General features: G+C 43.5%; 2 protein-coding genes across 4 annotated transcripts in view; one reads left to right on the top strand and one right to left on the bottom strand.

The window, feature by feature from the left end:
* The window catches only part of cenpp (centromere protein P), a 119240-nt gene that overhangs the window by 80951 nt on the left and 18881 nt on the right, over positions 1-19408 (bottom strand). For all 3 annotated transcript variants that reach the window (XM_034138681.1, XM_034138680.1, XM_034138679.1), the window contains exon 6: positions 11186-11282. In XM_034138681.1, coding sequence (XP_033994572.1) covers positions 11186-11282 — 97 coding nt within the window. The remainder of the gene's footprint in view (positions 1-11185; positions 11283-19408) is intronic.
* On the top strand, positions 1694-9726 carry ogna (osteoglycin, paralog a). The gene is made up of 6 exons (XM_034138682.1): positions 1694-1930; positions 4464-4527; positions 5158-5322; positions 6745-6947; positions 7323-7415; positions 7607-9726. The coding sequence occupies exons 1-6, from the start codon at positions 1775-1777 to the stop codon at positions 7775-7777; spliced, it is 852 nt and encodes a 283-aa protein (XP_033994573.1). The 5' UTR covers positions 1694-1774; the 3' UTR covers positions 7778-9726.

The raw sequence follows: 19408 nt of genomic DNA, 5'->3' as shown, positions 1-19408 counted from the left end.
AAAGCTAATCACCCATTCCACATATTCAAAACAAAGACCTGACCATCAAAGACACGGTTTGCTTTACCTGTGAAGTTAAGCAATACAACCAAATAGTTTTTCCCTTTTAGACAGCAGAACATAAAGTCAGAAATGGTAAAAGATGAGAATCATCTGAACTTTGGACCGAATTCTCATTGAAGATGCCGCAACATCAGGAAGGAAGCAATAATTGTTTCATGTGGAACCTATATGCTGCAGGTCTCCCTTGAAAAAGAGATCTATGATCTCAATGGGACCAATCTGGTTAAATAAAGGTTTAAAATGAAATTAAATGAAATAAGGACACCAAAGCTGCTGCTGGTCTGTTCTGGTTCCAGTCTCTAGTTGGCTTAGCTAGAGCAGCTTATGTCAGAACCAGGTTTGTGCCGATTGGCAAATAGATTGTATTCCAAAAGATGAAAGGCATGATTGAAGAGTTTCCTTTTTCTTACGCCAATAATTTCAACTAACTTGCTATAAGAACACAATGTTATTCAAATGAATCTCTAGAATCTGCGCTATACTATGAGTTGCATGTCCTTCTGCTGAGTCCTGTTAACCAGCAAAAGTATGAGTGCATTTTAAAAACTTGCAATGAATTGTCTCTTTTCCAATGGATCTTACAACTAGCATCTCCATTCTCTACATTCATGGTAACCAAAAGTTGTTGTTCGCTCCATAGAAACAGTTAACATTATGGATATGATTTTGATTGTGATATTCAAGCTAATTTATTGTCGCAAAAGTGTTTAAACTCTTAAAAATGTTTATTCACCTGACAGATTCATACTATTCATAGTTCTAGTGAAGGGATTAACACTATTGTTTCAAAAATATACACCCCCTTTCATGATGGTCTTGCTGAGAGAGTTATCTAACACATCACATGAAAACCTGTTAAACCAGATCCACTAACATTTCCCAAAGGCTTATTTGAAGTTCCTAAGGTACCACAGGAACCTCTTTAAGGGCCCCTAAAACCCATGAACATCCTCAGTTACCACAATAACCAACAGAACGTCCCAACAAACACTAAAACATCTGTTAGGGACCCTAGAATCTCCTTTAGATTATCTAAATAAATAGAAAACCTAACACTAACAAGTAGTCTTACTGGTCCAGAAAGCTTAGCAGATAATTCTATTGGTCAGTCCAAAGTAATCACATAAAAGCGAGCCTACTGTATAATCAATGTCTGTCTTACGGCTGCTAAATGTGTTTTCTGATCAACGGCGGAGAGAAAAACAGAGCCAGTGAAAAAGAAAAAAAACCTCATCCAGCCTAATGAAAGATTGGTTGGTTATTACGAGTCATTACGGCGTGGCTGGGCACAGACCACAGACATTCCTCCTGACAAAACACACTCGCACTGAGGTTGTCAACTTTAAAAAAAATTGCCATCTCTGCAGTTCTTGCTTTTTTTCCTGTACACATTTAAGGGACACTTCAGTCTCTATTTGACTCTTTGTTTCTTTTCCATGTGTGATTCTATTTGGTGTGTCTGCCTCTTTCTGTACATCCTGTCTGTGTCTCTCTCTGCCTCACTGCAGATGGATGGTGGGTGGTCAGGAAAGGGTTAAGTGCTCTGCTTTATAAACTCTGCTTTAAGAGTCTGCTGGAAGCTACTGGTTCAGCCTTTAAATACAGTCATTTGACACATCCCAACACAGGCTTGAAGCATAGAGCAGCTGCTGACCCAAACTCAGGCTTTAAAGGTGAGCTGGTGTGTTGGCTTCACACTGCGTTGGACAGCATGAACGCTCTCTTATTCACCTGTTTGCTGGTGCCCTGGCTGGTGGCAGCCTCGGCCAGGAGGTTTGACCAGGAATCACAGCTGATAATGGGATCTGTACCTGGCAAAGATCTGAGCGGATACTTCATTGATCATTTAAAATCAAGGAGAGCTAGGGTAAGAAATGTATTTATTATGCCCTAATTATATGCCAAACTGTTTTCTCTTCAATTAATGTGACATACACAAAATGTGCATGTATTTTAAATATGCTTTTAAATAAAGAAATTCAAATTAGCTAGTTTATTAATGCTTTAGAATTTTTGGAATGTAGTTCAATGTCAGCAAATACGTTTTTGCTTCACTGTTCACTTGTTTAGATAGAATGCAAAAATGTTGGTCAGACCAGTCAAGTGTTCTCTTATAAGATACAATTCTGTTAATAATGAATAATTAAAGTGAGAAAAATAAATAACTCAGACAGATGAAAAAGATAAGTGGTACGAATATAAAATGTGACTTTACTTAGTCCTATAGGGACCACTATGTAATGCATAATAATAATAAAAGGTAAAGAAGGATTACAGGACCTAGTATTACAGAATATGTTATGGTTTAGTTGGTTATTTTGTCTTCTACTTATGACACACACACACACACACACACACACACACACACACACACACACACACACACACACACACACACACACACACACACACACACACACACACACACACACACACACACACACACACACACACACACACACACACACACACAGTTCTACCATCATACAGGACCAAACCCTGAAGCAACCACACTCTCCATCTAACCACTATTACATCTTCAAAAAATTAAACTCAAAACCAAACTGGTCTGGTTTATCTTTCAGCATACATTTGTAGAAAGTGAAAAACCCACAAACAATCCAGAGACTGAGATGGATAGAATAAGGGTGCTTCATTGAAGTCAACTTTTTAGTTATTCCCTTTGATTGGTTTGAATGCCAGTCACTCAGTTTAAAAACAAAAGCAGTAGGATTGGGGATTGTATTATGTTCAGGGATACTTTGATTTGTTACAGCACCTGAAGGGGACCAATTCAGGCGATGATAATGGAAGGTAAACCACCCAAACGTAAGGTGATGTAGAATTCCAACACTTGTTGGATTAAATTAGTTCCCTTCTCTCTGGTTATATGCTTGCAAAGATTCTTTTTGGTTGCAAGCCCGCGGATAACCCTTTAGATTGGTTAGGTTGAGTATTGAATGCTTTATTGGTGAAAAGTTATCCAGCCACCGAAGTTAAGAAAATGTACAGCTGTCCAAAACTCCTGAGGCTGAAGGACGCAAAAGATCGCAACCTCCAGAGGGCCAAAGGCTCCTGGGGTCAGGGGCTTGGAATGCACTATACCTTGAACCCAACCCGATTCTCGTTGGCTCTCAGCAGCACTTAAGACACTTCTGAAATGATGTATTGACCAGGTATGGTAACTTATCCACAACATCTCTATCAGAAAGAACACTGCCTGGAATTAAAAGGCATTAACACAAATTAAAAAATAAATAATTCCTTAAGCACTGCAGCCAGCTCATGAATAACTAGAGTCTTTCAGCAGGAAAGGCTTTGGTCTGTCTTAAGCCAGTAGGCAGCTGTGAAATATAATGTGGACTGCGACAAAAAAGCTCTGCCAACCAATAAAGCTTTGGAATCAAAGAGTTGATAATGAGCCAAATGAATGGAGACTGTTTTAGACCAACAGCAGAATTATGTCACAAATTAAAGCCTCCTCATTCATTACAATCAGACCACTGTGTTGGCAAAGTGGGGAGGCCAGATGCAGAGGCTTTGGCCAAAGCATTAGACTTCCTGGATTGCTTTTCATCTTCTGACTTGTACTTGTAGCAATACGCTGACACCAACACAGACTTAGGTTTAATTCACCTTTAAAAGATTTAAATTCTTGTTATGCCATGATTAACATTGAATTATCCCCTTAAATGTTTACAACTCATTAATGACAAAGCTTTATATTGTTACATTCAGTGTGTACATTGTATTTTCTAATTAAACAATGCCTAAATCTCAGCCTTCATGCCTTCAGGGATGAGAGGGTCTCAAATTGTATTCAGTTTAACCATTAAATCAAACCTAAACAAATCCTGACAACCTTGTTTAAATGAAAAACTTAATTAACAAAATGGCATTTGTATATTACTTAACGCTTTGAAACCTCGAATTCTTGTTTTTCTTGCGTGCCTCCATGATTAACTGGGGCCGCGTTTAATAATAGCAGAACTATTCAAAGTTATCAAACAGCACTTTATCAACTCTCAGACAACTCACGCAAAAATAGTGCAAGTCTCATGTATCCAGTCGTGTGCTCACTACTTCCAAACGCATTCGTTTTTTAGTAAAAGCTTGATAATACACCTGGAATCATCCAGGCTTGTGCGGACTCGCAGCGCATCTATGCAAGTATGAGACTTTTTTTTCCAGGAGTGTTCAAAATAGTTATACATTAGCATGCTAGACTTAGCAATAGACACTAGTTGCTCAAGAAAAGGACAATGCAGTACAGATCTTCATTTGGTATTTAGCCAAAATGTTTTCCAAAAGTAACCAGTCCTAACCCCATCAAATGTCAATGTTTTGTTGTAGCAAAATGATTTGGCTGTAGTATTAAGATGCCATGTTTTCTCCTGCAGAGGGCGTTGCCTCTGGCTGATGAACCTGATGACAGCCCAGTGGAAGCAGGAGGAGATACCTCTGGTAAGAGAAAGACTTACGATTGTGTAGGCGCAACATCTAATTTAAACAATAGGATCAACTGCTAGCCCATTGTTAAGATGCGTTCACTCAAATCTGATCATGGTTTGAAGGTCTGGTAAAAACGTCAGATTTCTCAGAACAAATTAATCAGTGTTATGTTTGGCTGTGTTGATTGTGGTTAATAATATCCATCCCAAATAGTTTTGTAGTGTTTTGGGAATCTATGCCAAACCAGGGTACCTGTTCCTTTAGGTACTGCACTCAGAACTCAAACAACCTAAAAACAGGGTCTAATTGTATCGTAGAAAAAAACTATGAACTGTAGGATAATCATTGTAATTACAATTACCTCAAGTTAAGTGTTTAAAGCACATTAAAAAACACAAGTTAACCGTATTGCTTTACAGAGATTTAACATACAATGAAATAATTAAAACAAAAAACCTTGACAGGGAACATGGAACAGTGAGGAATAATTGGTCAAAGGCTAAACTTTTATTGAGTAACAACTATTGATAATTATCACTGTAACCCTAGTCTGATTCGAATTGAGCCGGATTAAAGATTAAAGAAGTGCTATAGATTCTTCTTCTGAAGACTTTATGTTTGTGTGGTGCCTTTGTGTTGCAGATCTGCCCACCTGCCTGCTGTGTGTGTGTCTAACTGGTTCAGTGTACTGTGAGGAGGTCAGTCCAGACATGACCAGCGTTCCTGCCTTGCCTAAAGAGACGGCCTACCTGTACGCCCGCTTCAATAAGATCAAAAAGATCCGCGCCAAAGACTTTTCCGACATTGGTAAGTCTGTAAACTGTCTCCATCACCACCTGTTGATTGCCTTATTTGCAAAGACTTACAGGCAAAGAATAAAAGTTTGCGATGCATGCTTCGTCTATCTTTGTCTTTTCGATTCGATTTAAATGGTTAGCATTATAGCATGTGTTATCAGGATCATGCTGGCCGAGGAAATAATTACAAAAGGCCTGGATACGTTTTTAGAACTCGACCCAAACACGCAACTAAAAGTCAGGCTTTATTAATATCTGCTGCTCATATTTACACTATTAATCTTTCCCTTTAGAGTTTCCCAACTTTATGGAAGTGTAAAAGAAAATATTTCCTTAAAAGGAATAGCTAAGTATCATCAGCGTAGCAACAGTAAGGGATTTTGTAGTGAACAGGGTAAACAGCATTTGCTTTTTTTAAAACCGGATAAATAGACTCTGACTTTCTGTTGGCTCACTGCTCATGAACGACATGAAATGTTATGATAAGTGAATAGGTGTCACTCAAATACCAACCAAACAAGGTCAAGTAATGGCTGCTGGTCATTCTCCAGTCTACAGTAAGTGGGTAAACATCAGAGTTCACTTTTTATATTTGGTGTTGAAAGCACTGAATGTGATGCATCTGGGGTAGAAAATACACAAAGACACTGGTCTATGTAGCTGCACTTTATTAATTAGCTGGTCATCCGGTCTATGTTTTGGTCTCTAAGAAAAACTAGAAAATTCCGAGAAATGTTGACTGTGTGACTGAAACTTGGGTGCGCGTCCCGATGCTAACATTACCCCCGCTTTGTAAGTATTAATAGCATTAGTTGTATTGTTAAGGTACAACAAAGAATATCCATTAATTTTAGCTCACATTTAGATGACTATTTTAAGTGTTTATATATATTATATTACATTTTTGGATTCTTGTACCACATTCCTGCATCGTTTCTGAACATCTTTAGATTACCACTGGATTTAGTTAACGACAGACAGGTGTGTTCAAAGATCAAAGCGTTTTTTGTACAGCTCCTCTCCCCTCTAGCCGTGATGTCACCCACTCTAAGTCTTAACGAGCTCTCCCATTCATTCCTATGGGGCAAATGATCGCAGTTTTCTGCGATTTGCATGAAAACGGTTTGGCGAATCTCTTATAAAAGACATAGCAACCCGATCCCGGTCATTCCGCACATTTGTGCTGCTGTGATGTGTTTTTTGTGTGTTTTGTGTCAACGCTGCCGGACGAGTAGCGTGACAACATTTGTGGCGGAAGAAGGAGAATAAGATGAGATAAGTATGTTGAATACTATACTGTGTGTGGCTTCGCCAGTCACAAAGAACTACACAACTGTTGTAAGTCCTTACTGCATTTCTTAAATAGAATGCTTAACACAAAGGAAGGGGGATACAATACGAAACAACATTAATATGATGGATCTCTCAACAGTTACTCTGAAGAGGATTGACCTGACAGGGAACATGATCTCAGAGATTGAAGAGGGGGCGTTCTCCAAGCTAACCATGCTGGAGGAATTGTCTCTGGCGGAGAACAGACTGGTCAAACTTCCCATGCTCCCCGCCAAACTCATATCCTTCAACGCCAACCACAACCATCTCAAAACCAAGGGAATCAAAGCTAACGCTTTCAAGGTACAAATAATCATCTCTCAAAGTTTTTTTGATTAATAACATAACATACTTGGCCAACAACAAGATTGCAGAAAGCTGTACACACTCATTAAACCTGGCTGTGTTAAAACAACAATCAGATGCAACTCTTAACCTAAGTTATTTGAGTAATTGTTAACAAGTGAATCTTTATGCTGATAATATTTTTCATCTCATCATATATATTTAATGAATGTTTACTAAAATGTTAAAGCATCTATAAAAGTCACGACTTTGCTAGACTTTACAGCCAGGTATGCTGTTGATTTTTCAAGTAGACGTTCACTTTCCACACAGCGAAAGGAAAACTAATAAACAACTCAACTGAATATTTTTATTTCTTTGCTTCCCCATCAGAAAATGACAAAACTGGTCAACTTGTACTTGGCAGACAACGAAATGGAAGCTGTTCCACACATCCCAGACAGTGTTCGGACCCTACATCTACAGGTTTGTATATTTTGCTGCTAAAATAAAAATAAATAAATTGACTGCAGAGTCTTTGAAGGCTCTCCAATAGTGGTTCAAGTTGCTGTCTTCTAAATTGATTATGAAAAAGAATACAATCATGAATGTACTGCTTTAACATAATGAGCTAGACATAACAAGCTGTTACTTGACATTGTTTCTATTTCCTCCAGAACAACAACATCACTGAGGTCAACGTAGACACCTTCTGCAGGTCCAATGACACCTACTACCTACGGCCGAGCCTCAATGAGGTCCGTATGGACGGCAACCCTGTGGTTTTGTCCAAGAACCCGGACAGCTTCACCTGCATGAAGGTTCTGCCTGTCGGACGGTACCGCTGAGGCGACAGAAACTTTACTGTACCCCCTTTGTTGTTGATGGAGCAGTTTTCCCACAACAGAGCATTGGGGGATACCGTGTTGTTCTGGATTTTGGGGTGCTGGTCCCATAATGGGAATAAACGTGACAATGTTTTTACTTCAGCAAACCTACAAACAGTTTGTGAGATTGTCAGGTCAAAATGAAACCATTCACTGGACTGAAGGTTTAAAATGTAAGGACTTTCTCTACTCATGCATATTTCAGTTGTCGAGTCAGTCGAGTAATTGGATCAAAATCCCCTGAGAAGGGGTGTGAAAGCCTAAATATGCTCCAAACAAGCATTGCCGGACCATTTAAAACATTTGCATTTCAACTAGTCATGAAAGAAGTTTAAACCCTTCCAATTCACACTTCCGCACACCTGGCCAATCACTCTGTATGTGTTTGTCAGATTGTCTGTTTTGCCAACATAGCCTTTGATTCTGCCATCAGAAAAGGGGCTTAAGAAGATGTTAATACATTGTGCAAACAGTTAGTTTGACTATATCTGACAGATTAAGGCCAACTTTTCAGAAGACGTAAGACCAGTAGAACAACTGTATCCCCTAAAATGAGTGGAGAGGTGTAAACACCTCTACCTACTAACAGTCCGACTCATGGTTTCATTTTGACCTGGCGCTGTACTGCCTACATGAATGAAAGTACACAAACTCCTTGTGAGTTTGGACCAACACACACACATGCAGCAACAAGCAAACAGGCGTGCTTGTAACTACCAGAACTTATAGGTTCAAAACACAGGCCAATGTCTTCATATTCTTTGTGAAAATAATTCTAAAATGATTTTTGGATTTGTTTCCAAAAGTTACTTTAAGTCGTAAACAAACAAGATATAACTAAAACCTTTTGATATCTTTGCTGCTTTTGCTAACCTAATGAAGTCTCTTGTACAAGTGTTAACCCTTTCATTTAGAGGTTTTACAATACAATTAAACAACTCAATGTTGTATAATATTACAACAATTAAAATGTTTTCAAGCCTTATAAAGCCAGCTCTGTTTTCACCTTGCTCATTGTCGGTCATCAGGAATTTCATTTGGACAGACGTCAATGAAATATCAAAAATAATACATGACCGAATTGCAGTCTTTGATTATGTGTAATATTGGTGCTGAATGGCATTTCAAAATGTCCAGACTAAAAATATAGGCTGGCTTTGAGGCAAACACATAATGTTAAAAAATTGTAAACGTTTTCAAAACAGAATTTTAAGATGAATTAAGATGTTAAAATGTTTTTTCTTATTCCAATTCAAGTATGTTTTGCATTTAATATATTTTCTTATGACAGTAGTAGAAAAAGCTACAGTATCTTCAAAACTAGATTACAATCATATAAGTCATAAAAAAGGTAGATTCTGAAATGGCACTTAAAGGTGCAAAGAGCCTTTGAGCATTATTAACAGTCCTCTTTATTTGTTGTTACATTTTTGTCATACTATTAATCCTAGCTGATTCAGACAACCGTTACACTTAAATTGTCTTGGCATGCCAGCAGGATGAGTCTGTAAATACTTTCTCAGTGTTTCTTAGAAAAATACTTAAGTGAATTAATTGAACTTTCAACTATAGCATTTTTTTAAAAAAGGCCTCTTTATAAGGGCAACGGCCATGCAGATTTGTGCAGGCTTTCTTAAGTAATTTGTGACTTAGCTTCACCTTTTTTATTTATAGACTGCAGTGAACTGGGGCACAATGTATCTATGAACTATAGTAATGTGAAAATTACTCTTTTTTATTTTGTCTGCTTTTAAAATGTCTTGCTTGTGTCCCTAACTCTTCCCTTCCAGTAATAAAGATGACTTAAGCAATTATTACTGATGTGAATAAGACAGTGATGTTCAAGAAGATGTATGTGACATGGCTATGTTTTAAGATATTTTAATAAAGTCACACTTTTTAAATTAAAATATTTATTGAGTTATTGTTGCCAAATACAAAACTTTCAAAATCTTATTTCAGATTAAGCTATCATTTGTAAGTTGTATTTGAAACTACTTGCTGATATCACAATTTTAAAGCCCCACCAGGAGCACAGCAAAAACAGAAGTGCATTACACCATTGCCCATGACTAACTGTAGAGTGTGCTTGTGTTGTGCGTCTGTGTGCAGATGCCCACAATGGCAAAATGTCATTCAGTGATTGGCCACATGCTTTTAAATGTCTGTGGTCTGTGTACATGGCCAAGTTGCCAGACATCATCTGCAGTCCTTAAGTGACTGGCTGGTTAATGTTGCGGTTTAGCAACAGGAATGCAATGTATGAGAATTCTATGTGAATTTGTTATTCTTCTCAATACATGTTTATGTCTTTATGTCATTAATCATGGAAATGCCCACACTACAGCAGAATAGTTACAATGGGAATTATTATTTTTTCCATAATAACACTGAAGAAAACGCAACTAAAGCAAAAACTAGAGTTTAGAGCAAGCAGGCCACTTTGGAAAATGTGGGTTAATCTTCTTTCAGCACAGCAAACTTGGCAGAACTTGACATTCTTCAAGTAAACAGGAGAATGAGATCCATATTGCATCTGCGGCTTGACTTACCATTTGACATCTTGCTGCTACCCCTTCAATAAAGTCCCACTCAATATTACTCGATATTTACCATGTCGACATTGATTCACACAAACAGCACTTACCTTCATTTTCATACTCTTTTATCAGCCAGAATCCAAGCACTTTACAAAAAATACTGACTTTGGAGGTGTCCTGACTGATGGACTCAAATATTACAGGATGGACTGATCTCGTCCCCAACAAATAATGCAGAGATGTAATTTAGCAACAAGTAAAAAATGTTCCCTCATGTTTGTTATGCTTTTTGGGGTTTCCCCCTTTCCTTTAGTGTGTTATATAGGTTTTTGTGCATGTTAAATGGTCTGCAAAGGCTAAAATGCCAAAGTTCCCTCCAGAGGGAGTTTCTCCCCAACACCCTCCTCCCCTGCCTTAACGCCTCCGTTGGACTCCTTTGTTTACTTCCATAAAACATTAAGACATCACTGTGCAACACTCTATTGGCTAGCACTCCAACACATTGTACGTGATCGGCTAAGGGGCGGGACATCTCTAAGCGGATGACCAATACAAATATCAACCTGAGAATAAGCAAATGATGTCCTCTTTAAAAAAAACAACTAAAGAAAAGCTGTGGCCATATCATAAGGCAAAAATTCTGCCATGTTTCCCAAAAATGTGATCAGTGGTGTTAAGGGACAAGCACCAACCTGGTCCAATCCTCTATATTTGTTGTGAGGACCAAAATGGTTTATCATGCCAATACACACAAATGGTGGAAAGCAGGTGTGTGTGGGTAAGGTTGCCAGATTAAGGTCCATTTAGGTGCAGGTGTCTCTTTAATTACCTGGAAGTGTTGGAAGGTTCTGCGCCGGTCCTCACATCTGTCTGAGAAGGTCCTGAGAGTCCTGAAGAACAGCAGAAGGTCCCTGCTCTCCTCCACCCTGAAATGACATTGAATGCATCATTGACATTTTTTTTAATGGAATGTATTAGTTCTTCCCTCTCAAAGTTGATTATTTCAAATGTTGATCGATAAAATATATGCGAAATACTTGCGATAATGACAGCTTTTTCATTAAGTCATATTGAGTACTTTGACATTCTTAGAATTCAAAACTGCGGCTTATACATTTGTTTAGTCTTGGATCACGTTAGCAGAGTAGCAGTGTGTTCTCGAGAATGGGAAGGACGCACGGAAACCCCCAAAAGGATGCTCAAGGATTAGCTTTTCACTCAACAAACATTTTCATTCAGTTATGCTTTCTCGGCCAATGCGCCTTTTTTAATACAAACTACAATTTACCAAGGCAGTCAGTCTTTATTGAAAAGGGTTACATTTTAAGACTTTTGCCTAATTATAAGAACATTATGGACGAACAAGGTTTAAATCCTATGTAAATCACTATGCTTTGATACAAATGCATTATAATTATTACGATATTTCCATTAAGCATAACTGTGTTGTAGAGCAAACCAATCATTTACAAGCAGACCCATCCAAACTACCTATACAAAAACAAAAAAGGTTACGAAAAGGTTCTTCCTTATATGCAATATGCTGTATTTCACAATGCTATAGCAAAAAGAACATTGCTCTGTCTGATGAGTGAGCCTGGGATATTCTGTTACAGGTTTTCCAGAGTTTTCCATGGGGGCCCGGGGCTAGACGGCAGCTGGGTGAAGTTTCCAGACGACTGTTATTCCGCGCAGAGCTGATGGAAACATGGCTCACATAAAATGGAGCATTACCAAAAATGCAAAGAGAGTGAGGGACTGATCGTTGGTTTGATATTGTTGTTTTTAAGTGATTTGGTCCAACTCCTTGTGTATGATTCAGTTTGATTAAAGCTTCAGTGAACCAACTATAGTGGTTGCTAAAACCTTTTCATGTAGCGAGTTTGATGATGATTTGTGGGCTTTGAAACGTGGAAAATATAGGCGTATATTAGTTTATCATCCAAAATGAGCAGCTAAATGTTCTGGCAGCAAACCGTGGAAAAAAACATCAAATTAAAACAAACAACATTTTGACTAGAAGCTATTTTGGTTTTGATTGGAACAAAAACAAATACTGAGGTCAATACCCAGTCCTGCAGACATTAGGGCTGCAACCTAAAATAAAAGTTTTTGAGTAAATTAAAACAAATTTATGTTGTTGAATGCACATTCAGCTCATTTGAAGTGTCTTCACTGCTTCAACTGAATGAAAATTAATAACTTACTCCGATTTGGTGTTGTGATCATCTTTTTAGTATGGCTTTGTCTTGAACTATTATGCTCATTTTCAGGTTCATATTTGTAGTTTGTGCTTCTTCTGTGACATGTCTCCATGCTTTAATGTTCAATTAGGTCTTTATTTTCTGATACTGCCTGTGCTGCAGCACCTCTGTTCACCCTCTGTCTGAAACCAGAGCCCTGTCTGCTCTGATTAGAGTGCTAGCCTGACAGAAAAAACGAGGGGTTACGTATGGTAACCCTTGTTATATCTCTCACAGGCGGAGCCCTCTACTGGACTCTATGGGTACTACCCCTTGATCATATCATGCAAGCATTCATCCACTGAGACTTCTATAAACGTAGCCGGCCCCGGGGCGGGCCTACCTGAATGCGTGCGTATCTCACCGTATAAAAGGAGGCCTCGCCTCCTGACTGTCATCCTACACCTCTCTTCAGCGAGCGGCATAGGACCGACAGGGCCCCGAGTAGAGGGCTCCGCCTGTGCTTATATAACAAGGGTTACCATACGTAACCCCTAGTTATATCTCTCACAGGCTCCGCCCTCTATTGGACTCTATGGGTACAGTGGGCAGAGCCCCGATATATACACTCGCTGTCGTCCAACAACACCGTTCCACCCCACTGCCCCTGACCGGCTTTCTGGTTAGCAGCCGTTGCACCGCACCCTCCTTTACCTCGGTTGTGACCGTGGAGAAGTCTGGGCCGCGGCTGACAGAGCACACTCCGCCGCGCTTAACTTGCGAAAAGTGTGCTCGGAAAACAGTGCTGAGGGCTCCCCCCCCCCCCGCCCATAGGCAGACGGAGAGAGTCCCCAGCCCTGTATGGGCTCACTGTGCACCACCTCTCCCGAGTCCCTAAGGAGCACGGGGAGAGCGCAAGTGCCCCATGTCCCCCACACTCAGACACTGACCCCGTGCAGAGTGTATGTGGACTATAGTGTGGAGGGCTCTCCCCTCCTGCCCCTAGGCAGGGGAGGAGAGCCCTCCAGTGCGCACTACGTCCCCCGGGACCCCCCAGGGGGCCCGGAAAAACGTAAGCGCATTACGTCCGGGGAGGGGGTCAGATGCCCACTGACCCACAGCCCCCCCCCCACCTCACCAGTCCTGTGTTGTCCCAGCAAGTACAGACGATGAGAAAGAGCCAGACATGTCCAAGAGATAAAACGTTATGAAGGGGCCTGACGTTGACCAAGACGCCGCCGTGCATATGTCCTCTACACTCACGCCGTTGAATAAGGCTGTTGACACAGCCACAGCCCGTGTAGAGTGTGCACGGACCCCCGCGGGGCAGGCTCTCCCCGCCTGTCCGTAGGCATGTACAATGCACTCGCAGAGCCATCCTGCCAGGCGTTTCTTGGACAGAGCTTTCCTGGTCACCCCGCCCCCAAAGCACATAAACAGCTGTTCAGTGCGTCTAAAGGCAGCCGTGCGCTCTACATACCATGCTAGCGCACGCACCGGGCAGAGGAGGTGCAGTGTAGCTTCCCTGGCCCCACTATGGGGTGGAAGACTAAAGCCCCCTAACTGAATAGCCCTCGACCTGAACACACTCCTTAGGCTCTTGGGCACAAAGGAGGGGTTCGGCCTGAGTGTCGCCCCGCTCTGGTCACCCCGGGTCAACAAGCAACTTGGGTGCACCAATAGAGTGGTTAACTCGGACACTCTCTTGGCTGACGTTAAGGCAAGTAGCAATGCTGTCTTCCACGACAGTGCTTTCAGGGAGGAGAGCTCCAGAGGCTCAAATGGTTCTGTGACCAAAGCCTCGAGCACCAACCGCAGGTCCCACTGCGGGGCGGAGGCATGCACTACTGGGCGCAGCCTCCTGACCCCCTGTAAAAACCGCGACATCGGTGGCTGACTAAAGGCTGACCTGCCACCAAATCCCTTATGGCAGGACGAGATGGCTGCTGCATACACTTTCACTGTGGAATGAGCCAGCCCTCTGTCCACCAGTAACTGTAAGTAGGACAAAATAGAGCCCAACTCACAAGATAGGGGCTCTATTCTCCGCTCCTCACACCATCGCTGGAATCCCAGCCACTTTGGCCTGTAACAGGCTGTGGTGAATCCCGCTCTAGCTGCCTGGATAGACTGAATAACTCTGTCAGACAATCCACCCTGTCTCAGCCTGTCCCTCTCAGGAGCCAAGCCTGGAGAGGTTGGCCCAGAGTGGATAACGCACCTGCCTCTTGCGACATCGCCCCCCAGAACTGGGGAATCGCCCAGGGCTGGCCCACCTTCATCTGTGTCATCTCTGAGAACCGAGCCACTAGGATGACTGACAGATGTTCTCGCCTCACTCTCCCCAGGAGAGGGAGAATGAAACGCAGCGGTGGAAAGGCGTAGAGCAGCTTTCTTGGCCATGGCTCGTGTGCGAATGCGTCCACCCCCAAGGGCCGATCGTCGCTCTGAGCCATGGAGAACCTCTGCAGGCGGCGCATATGCAGTAACCCGAGCGGGACCACAACGTGAGCAGCCGCCATGAGACCCAGAGTCTGCATGATAGTCAAAGCTGTCACTGTTGCCCCCTGTCGCAGTCTGCGAACCGCCCGAAGCTGGGACGCGCGTCTGCTCTCTGGCAGGGTGGTGCGTAGCCCGCCTGCATCGAGCACCACTCCCAAATCCAACGCCTGTTGGTGAGGTATGGGGGTGCTCTTTTTCCAATTGATCGCAAACCCCAACTTGGTTAGGTGTAGGATCAATTGGGCTGTGCAAAACATTGCCCATTCCCTGGACCTGGCAATGACTGGCAATGTCCAGATAAAAGAAAACTCTCATGCCATGGGCGCGCAGCGGCTGGAGCGCTGTGGCCACACATTTGCTGAATGTTCGTGGGGATAGGGAATAGCCGAACGGCAGCCTGTTGTACTCGTAGGCTACCCCCTGGAAGGCAAAACGCAGATACTTTCTGTGCTCTGGAGCAATTTCTACATGAAAGTACGCGTCTTTCAGGTCGATGGTGGTGAACCAATCGCCCGGCTGCACTAGCCCCAGTAACTGTTTTATAGTTAACATGCGGAATTTTCTGCAGGCAATGCGCCGATTCAGGCTGCGGAGATCTAGAATAGGTCTGCATTTTCCTGTCTTCTTGGGAACCAGGAAGTACATGGAATAAAGACCCTTTTCTCTGTGCTGAGGGTGCACGACAGACACCGCCTGTTTTTGCACCAGAGCCTGAATCTCTGCCGAGAGGAAACCCATCTCCTCCTGGGATGCTAGATTTACCTCTCGTATGCCTTTGAATGGAGGCGGGATGCTGCAAAACTGGAGTGAATACCCCTGTTTCAGCGTCCTGTCCATCAACTTTGTTAACACACAACTGAGTTTCCATTCCCCATAACACTGTGTTAGGGGACAAGCCCTCAGCTGTGGGGCCCCAGCTATAAAGCTGTGGTACTCCCTGGTGACCCGTTCAGCCGCAAAACTCCACGTGAAGGGAAGTTTTGCCCATGGAGGGTCGACACAGAAAGGGCAGATTTTTTACTGAGGTCCCTGAACGCACCGCCGTGCGCTCACACAAGAGCATGCGGCGGTGCGTTCAGGGAGCTCAGTAAAATATCCGCCATAATGTCCCCTTTACCCCTACGGTAAACTGCATTAATCGGAGTCTTTACTCTAGGCGTAGTGTGTTCCCTGACAGTAATACGCCGGCCATAATGCCCCTGTACCCGCATAGTGCCTTGATAGCACTTCCTGCGGTTTATCACTCATCTGCGCATGCCCACTAGCTACCTCCTTTATTGGAGTTACAACTGGGGCAGCGAGTGGGGAATTTGTACGGTAAACATTATGTGAAAGTGTAGAATTGTGGAAACAAATGACACTTACTGTAGACTTGGATACATATCAACATCATCTTTATTACAAAATGTTTAGATTTTTGCATCATACAGGGAGGAGGCGGGATTCGCCCTCGCGTCCCGGGTGGAGAGATTCTCTCCTTCCGCCGAGACGCTTTCGCCCCCCGCCAGTCAGCTCCGCTCTCTGCTGCTGCGGAGCCTGCCGGGGTCGGGCAGCCCGTCCCCGTGAGTGCCGGAGCCGGTTCCACGGGGTGGGCCGAAGAGGTGGAGGGCGCCGCGGGCACGGGAGCTCCGTGCCGGCGCCTCTCCCTTGTCTCACCTGTCGCGCTGCGCTCCCTCGCCTGCAGGGAAGCCCGTGGAGGAGCGCGCTGCGGCGCCTGAGGAAGAGCCAGCGGTAGCATGCGGCTATGCTGCACCCTCTCCTCCTCTAGGCGGCTGAAACGCTGAGTGACCGAGGTTATCAACCCGAAGAGCCCCTCCGTGGACACGGGGGCTCCAAGGAGATCCTCTCGGTCCTTCTTGGATAGGGCGGTGAGTCCTAGCCACACGTGACGCGACGCCACTGTGGCCAAGGACATCACCTGCCCCGCTGCGGCGGCCACCCCATGGTTCAGATTATTCATCTGACCAATGCAGCGGTCCGGATAATCGCTCCCGTCCTGAGGCGGGAGGGTCGGGGGTGTCCGTCTGAGGGGTAATCAGGGAGACACCCAACACGCCGAGAATATTCGCCGCAGCCGCCATCTGTGCCCCGAGCCTGAACATTTTATCCAAATATTCTAAGGTGTCTCGGTCCCGCGACAGCGGGGGCAGAGGTTTCTTTTCTTCTCGTCGAGGGGGGGCACACCGGGACACGCCGTGTCCAAGCGGCCCTGCACCCTGATGATACCTGCCGTGGCTGCTATTGGGGCCTTCATCCTCAATGGCTGCTGCCACGTCGCCTCCACACACTGCCAGATATCTGGCAACGGGGGCGAGACGAAGGCCGGCTGCGCCGGATGCACCAGGCCGTAAAACCCCTGTCGAAGGCGGCTTACTGGCCTAGGTCCACACGCTCCACTGCCAGGGTCATCACCGTCGGGAAGTCCAGACGCGCAGACCTGTGTGCTGGACCCTCCTGGCCGCTGGACCCGAAGGTACCAGACAACGAGGCGTCCTCCTCGGGATGACGAACACGAATGGCACCTCGTCATCCTGTTCACCCATCTCCACCACCTCGAGGTCCTGATCCTCCGCCTCCTCCGGCGGGCCGAACTTCACCCGGAAATTATCCCCACGATGTCGGAGGCTTAGTCGAGGGATCATCCGGCAGGTGTTGCAGGCCGGCGACTGGCTTAGGCCGTCGGAGGCGTGGTCCGGCCCCAGGCACTGGAAGCACAGGCGGTGCGGATCAGCCCCCGCGATTAGGCCAGGGCATGTCGGACAGGTCCGGTGTTCGAGGAGTGGTGAGTCCATGCTTTTCTTCTTTCTTACTTTTCTCATCTTACTGCTCAGGTTGTTCAATCCTGCTCGCTGAAGAGAAAAGGATGAGTCAGGAGGCGAGGCCTCCTTTTGTACGGTGAGATGTGCGCGCATTCAGGTAGGCCCGCCCCGGGGCCGGCTACGTTTATAGAAGTCTCAGTGGATGAATGCTTGCATGATATGATCAAGGGGTAGTACCCATAGAGTCCTGTAGAGGGCGGAGCCTGTGAGAGATATAACTCTGCCCCTACTTATTTACAAGGCAGTTCTTTTTTACAATTTTTCAGACAGACGAGTTAAAAGACCATCAGAAATAGATGTATGTATGCTGTAATTGTGACCACAGCTTGAAACCAAAACGTCTTTGCAGCAATGACGAAGAAGTTTCAGTTTTTCATCATTTCTGTAGCCTGGTTTTCAGGTTCTGGTGGTAAAATTGGATAATTTATCAATATGTTTTGTTGTTGGTTGTTTGCTGTACATGCAGAACCTATGTCACATTTACACTGCAACAAAGCAAGGCCAGTACAATAGACCATACAAAATTACGTGCATATCAATTGTTGCCACTGTATTGAAAATAAACCAGTTAGCTTCAGAGCGGACTGATAACTCATCATGCTGTCCTGACCTCAGCACAGTTTAAATCATCAGCCTGGATCAGTGTTTCTTCATCTGCAGGCTGGGGGGCAAAATGGTTCATCGAGCACTGGCTTGGATTCTCTCATGACAGGAGCAGCACTGTGTTTTAATGGCAGATGTTCATAAGGAAGTTTGATATAATCAAGTCTGCTTTCAGTCCATAAACCCATCACACAAAGCACTGCACTGTCAGTGTTTCGATATCACAATCGCTGCTAGGCTACGAGAGTTTTCAAACATTTCTGAATTAAGTTATTTCAAATAATGTATTTGTATTGATTCCAGAGAACATTAATATGACATTTTTTATTGTAGCTCAAAAATACGCATAAAAAGCATTCCAACACTGCAGTGCTTAGATTATTATTTTATATCACATCATCTGACAAAATCAAATCATAGCCTTACACATGTACACTCATTCTACAATAAGTCTGACTTTTAAGAAAAGCCAAAATGCAGATACCTACACAGAAGAACTAGACACATCTTATGTGACACCGATAGATGAGGCTTCTGCTTTTAATATGCAGTCTGTGTAGCCACAGTTAGTTTAAACACTAACAAACGTAATAAACCATTTCAGGGAGAGTAATGGACAGATGTGGAAATGTGTATACTGAATAAAAATAACCAATAAAAATCAGAGTGTCAGTGTTTGTCTTTAACAGTTCAGAGCAGCTTCTTTCAGCAAAGATTATCAGTCTGATTTAGACTGTAAAACTATGACTGTCTCTCTCTCTCTTAGACTTGGAGAAGGCAGTAGTGTGTCAGAATCATTATCTCCAGTATTTTTCCATCTCTTTTTTGCCAGATTCTGCAGACTGGACGATAAAATCCAGATGTGGTTTGGTTTCAGATATAGAGCAAATCAGACTGCTGCTCTGGTGTGATGATCCACTGACAAAACGGACGCCTTTGAGCAGA

The sequence above is a fragment of the Trematomus bernacchii genome, unplaced genomic scaffold, assembly GCF_902827165.1.
Source record: "Trematomus bernacchii unplaced genomic scaffold, fTreBer1.1, whole genome shotgun sequence".
In the NCBI taxonomy this organism is placed as follows: domain Eukaryota; kingdom Metazoa; phylum Chordata; class Actinopteri; order Perciformes; family Nototheniidae; genus Trematomus; species Trematomus bernacchii.
This window is presented reverse-complemented; position numbering and strand designations above follow the sequence as displayed.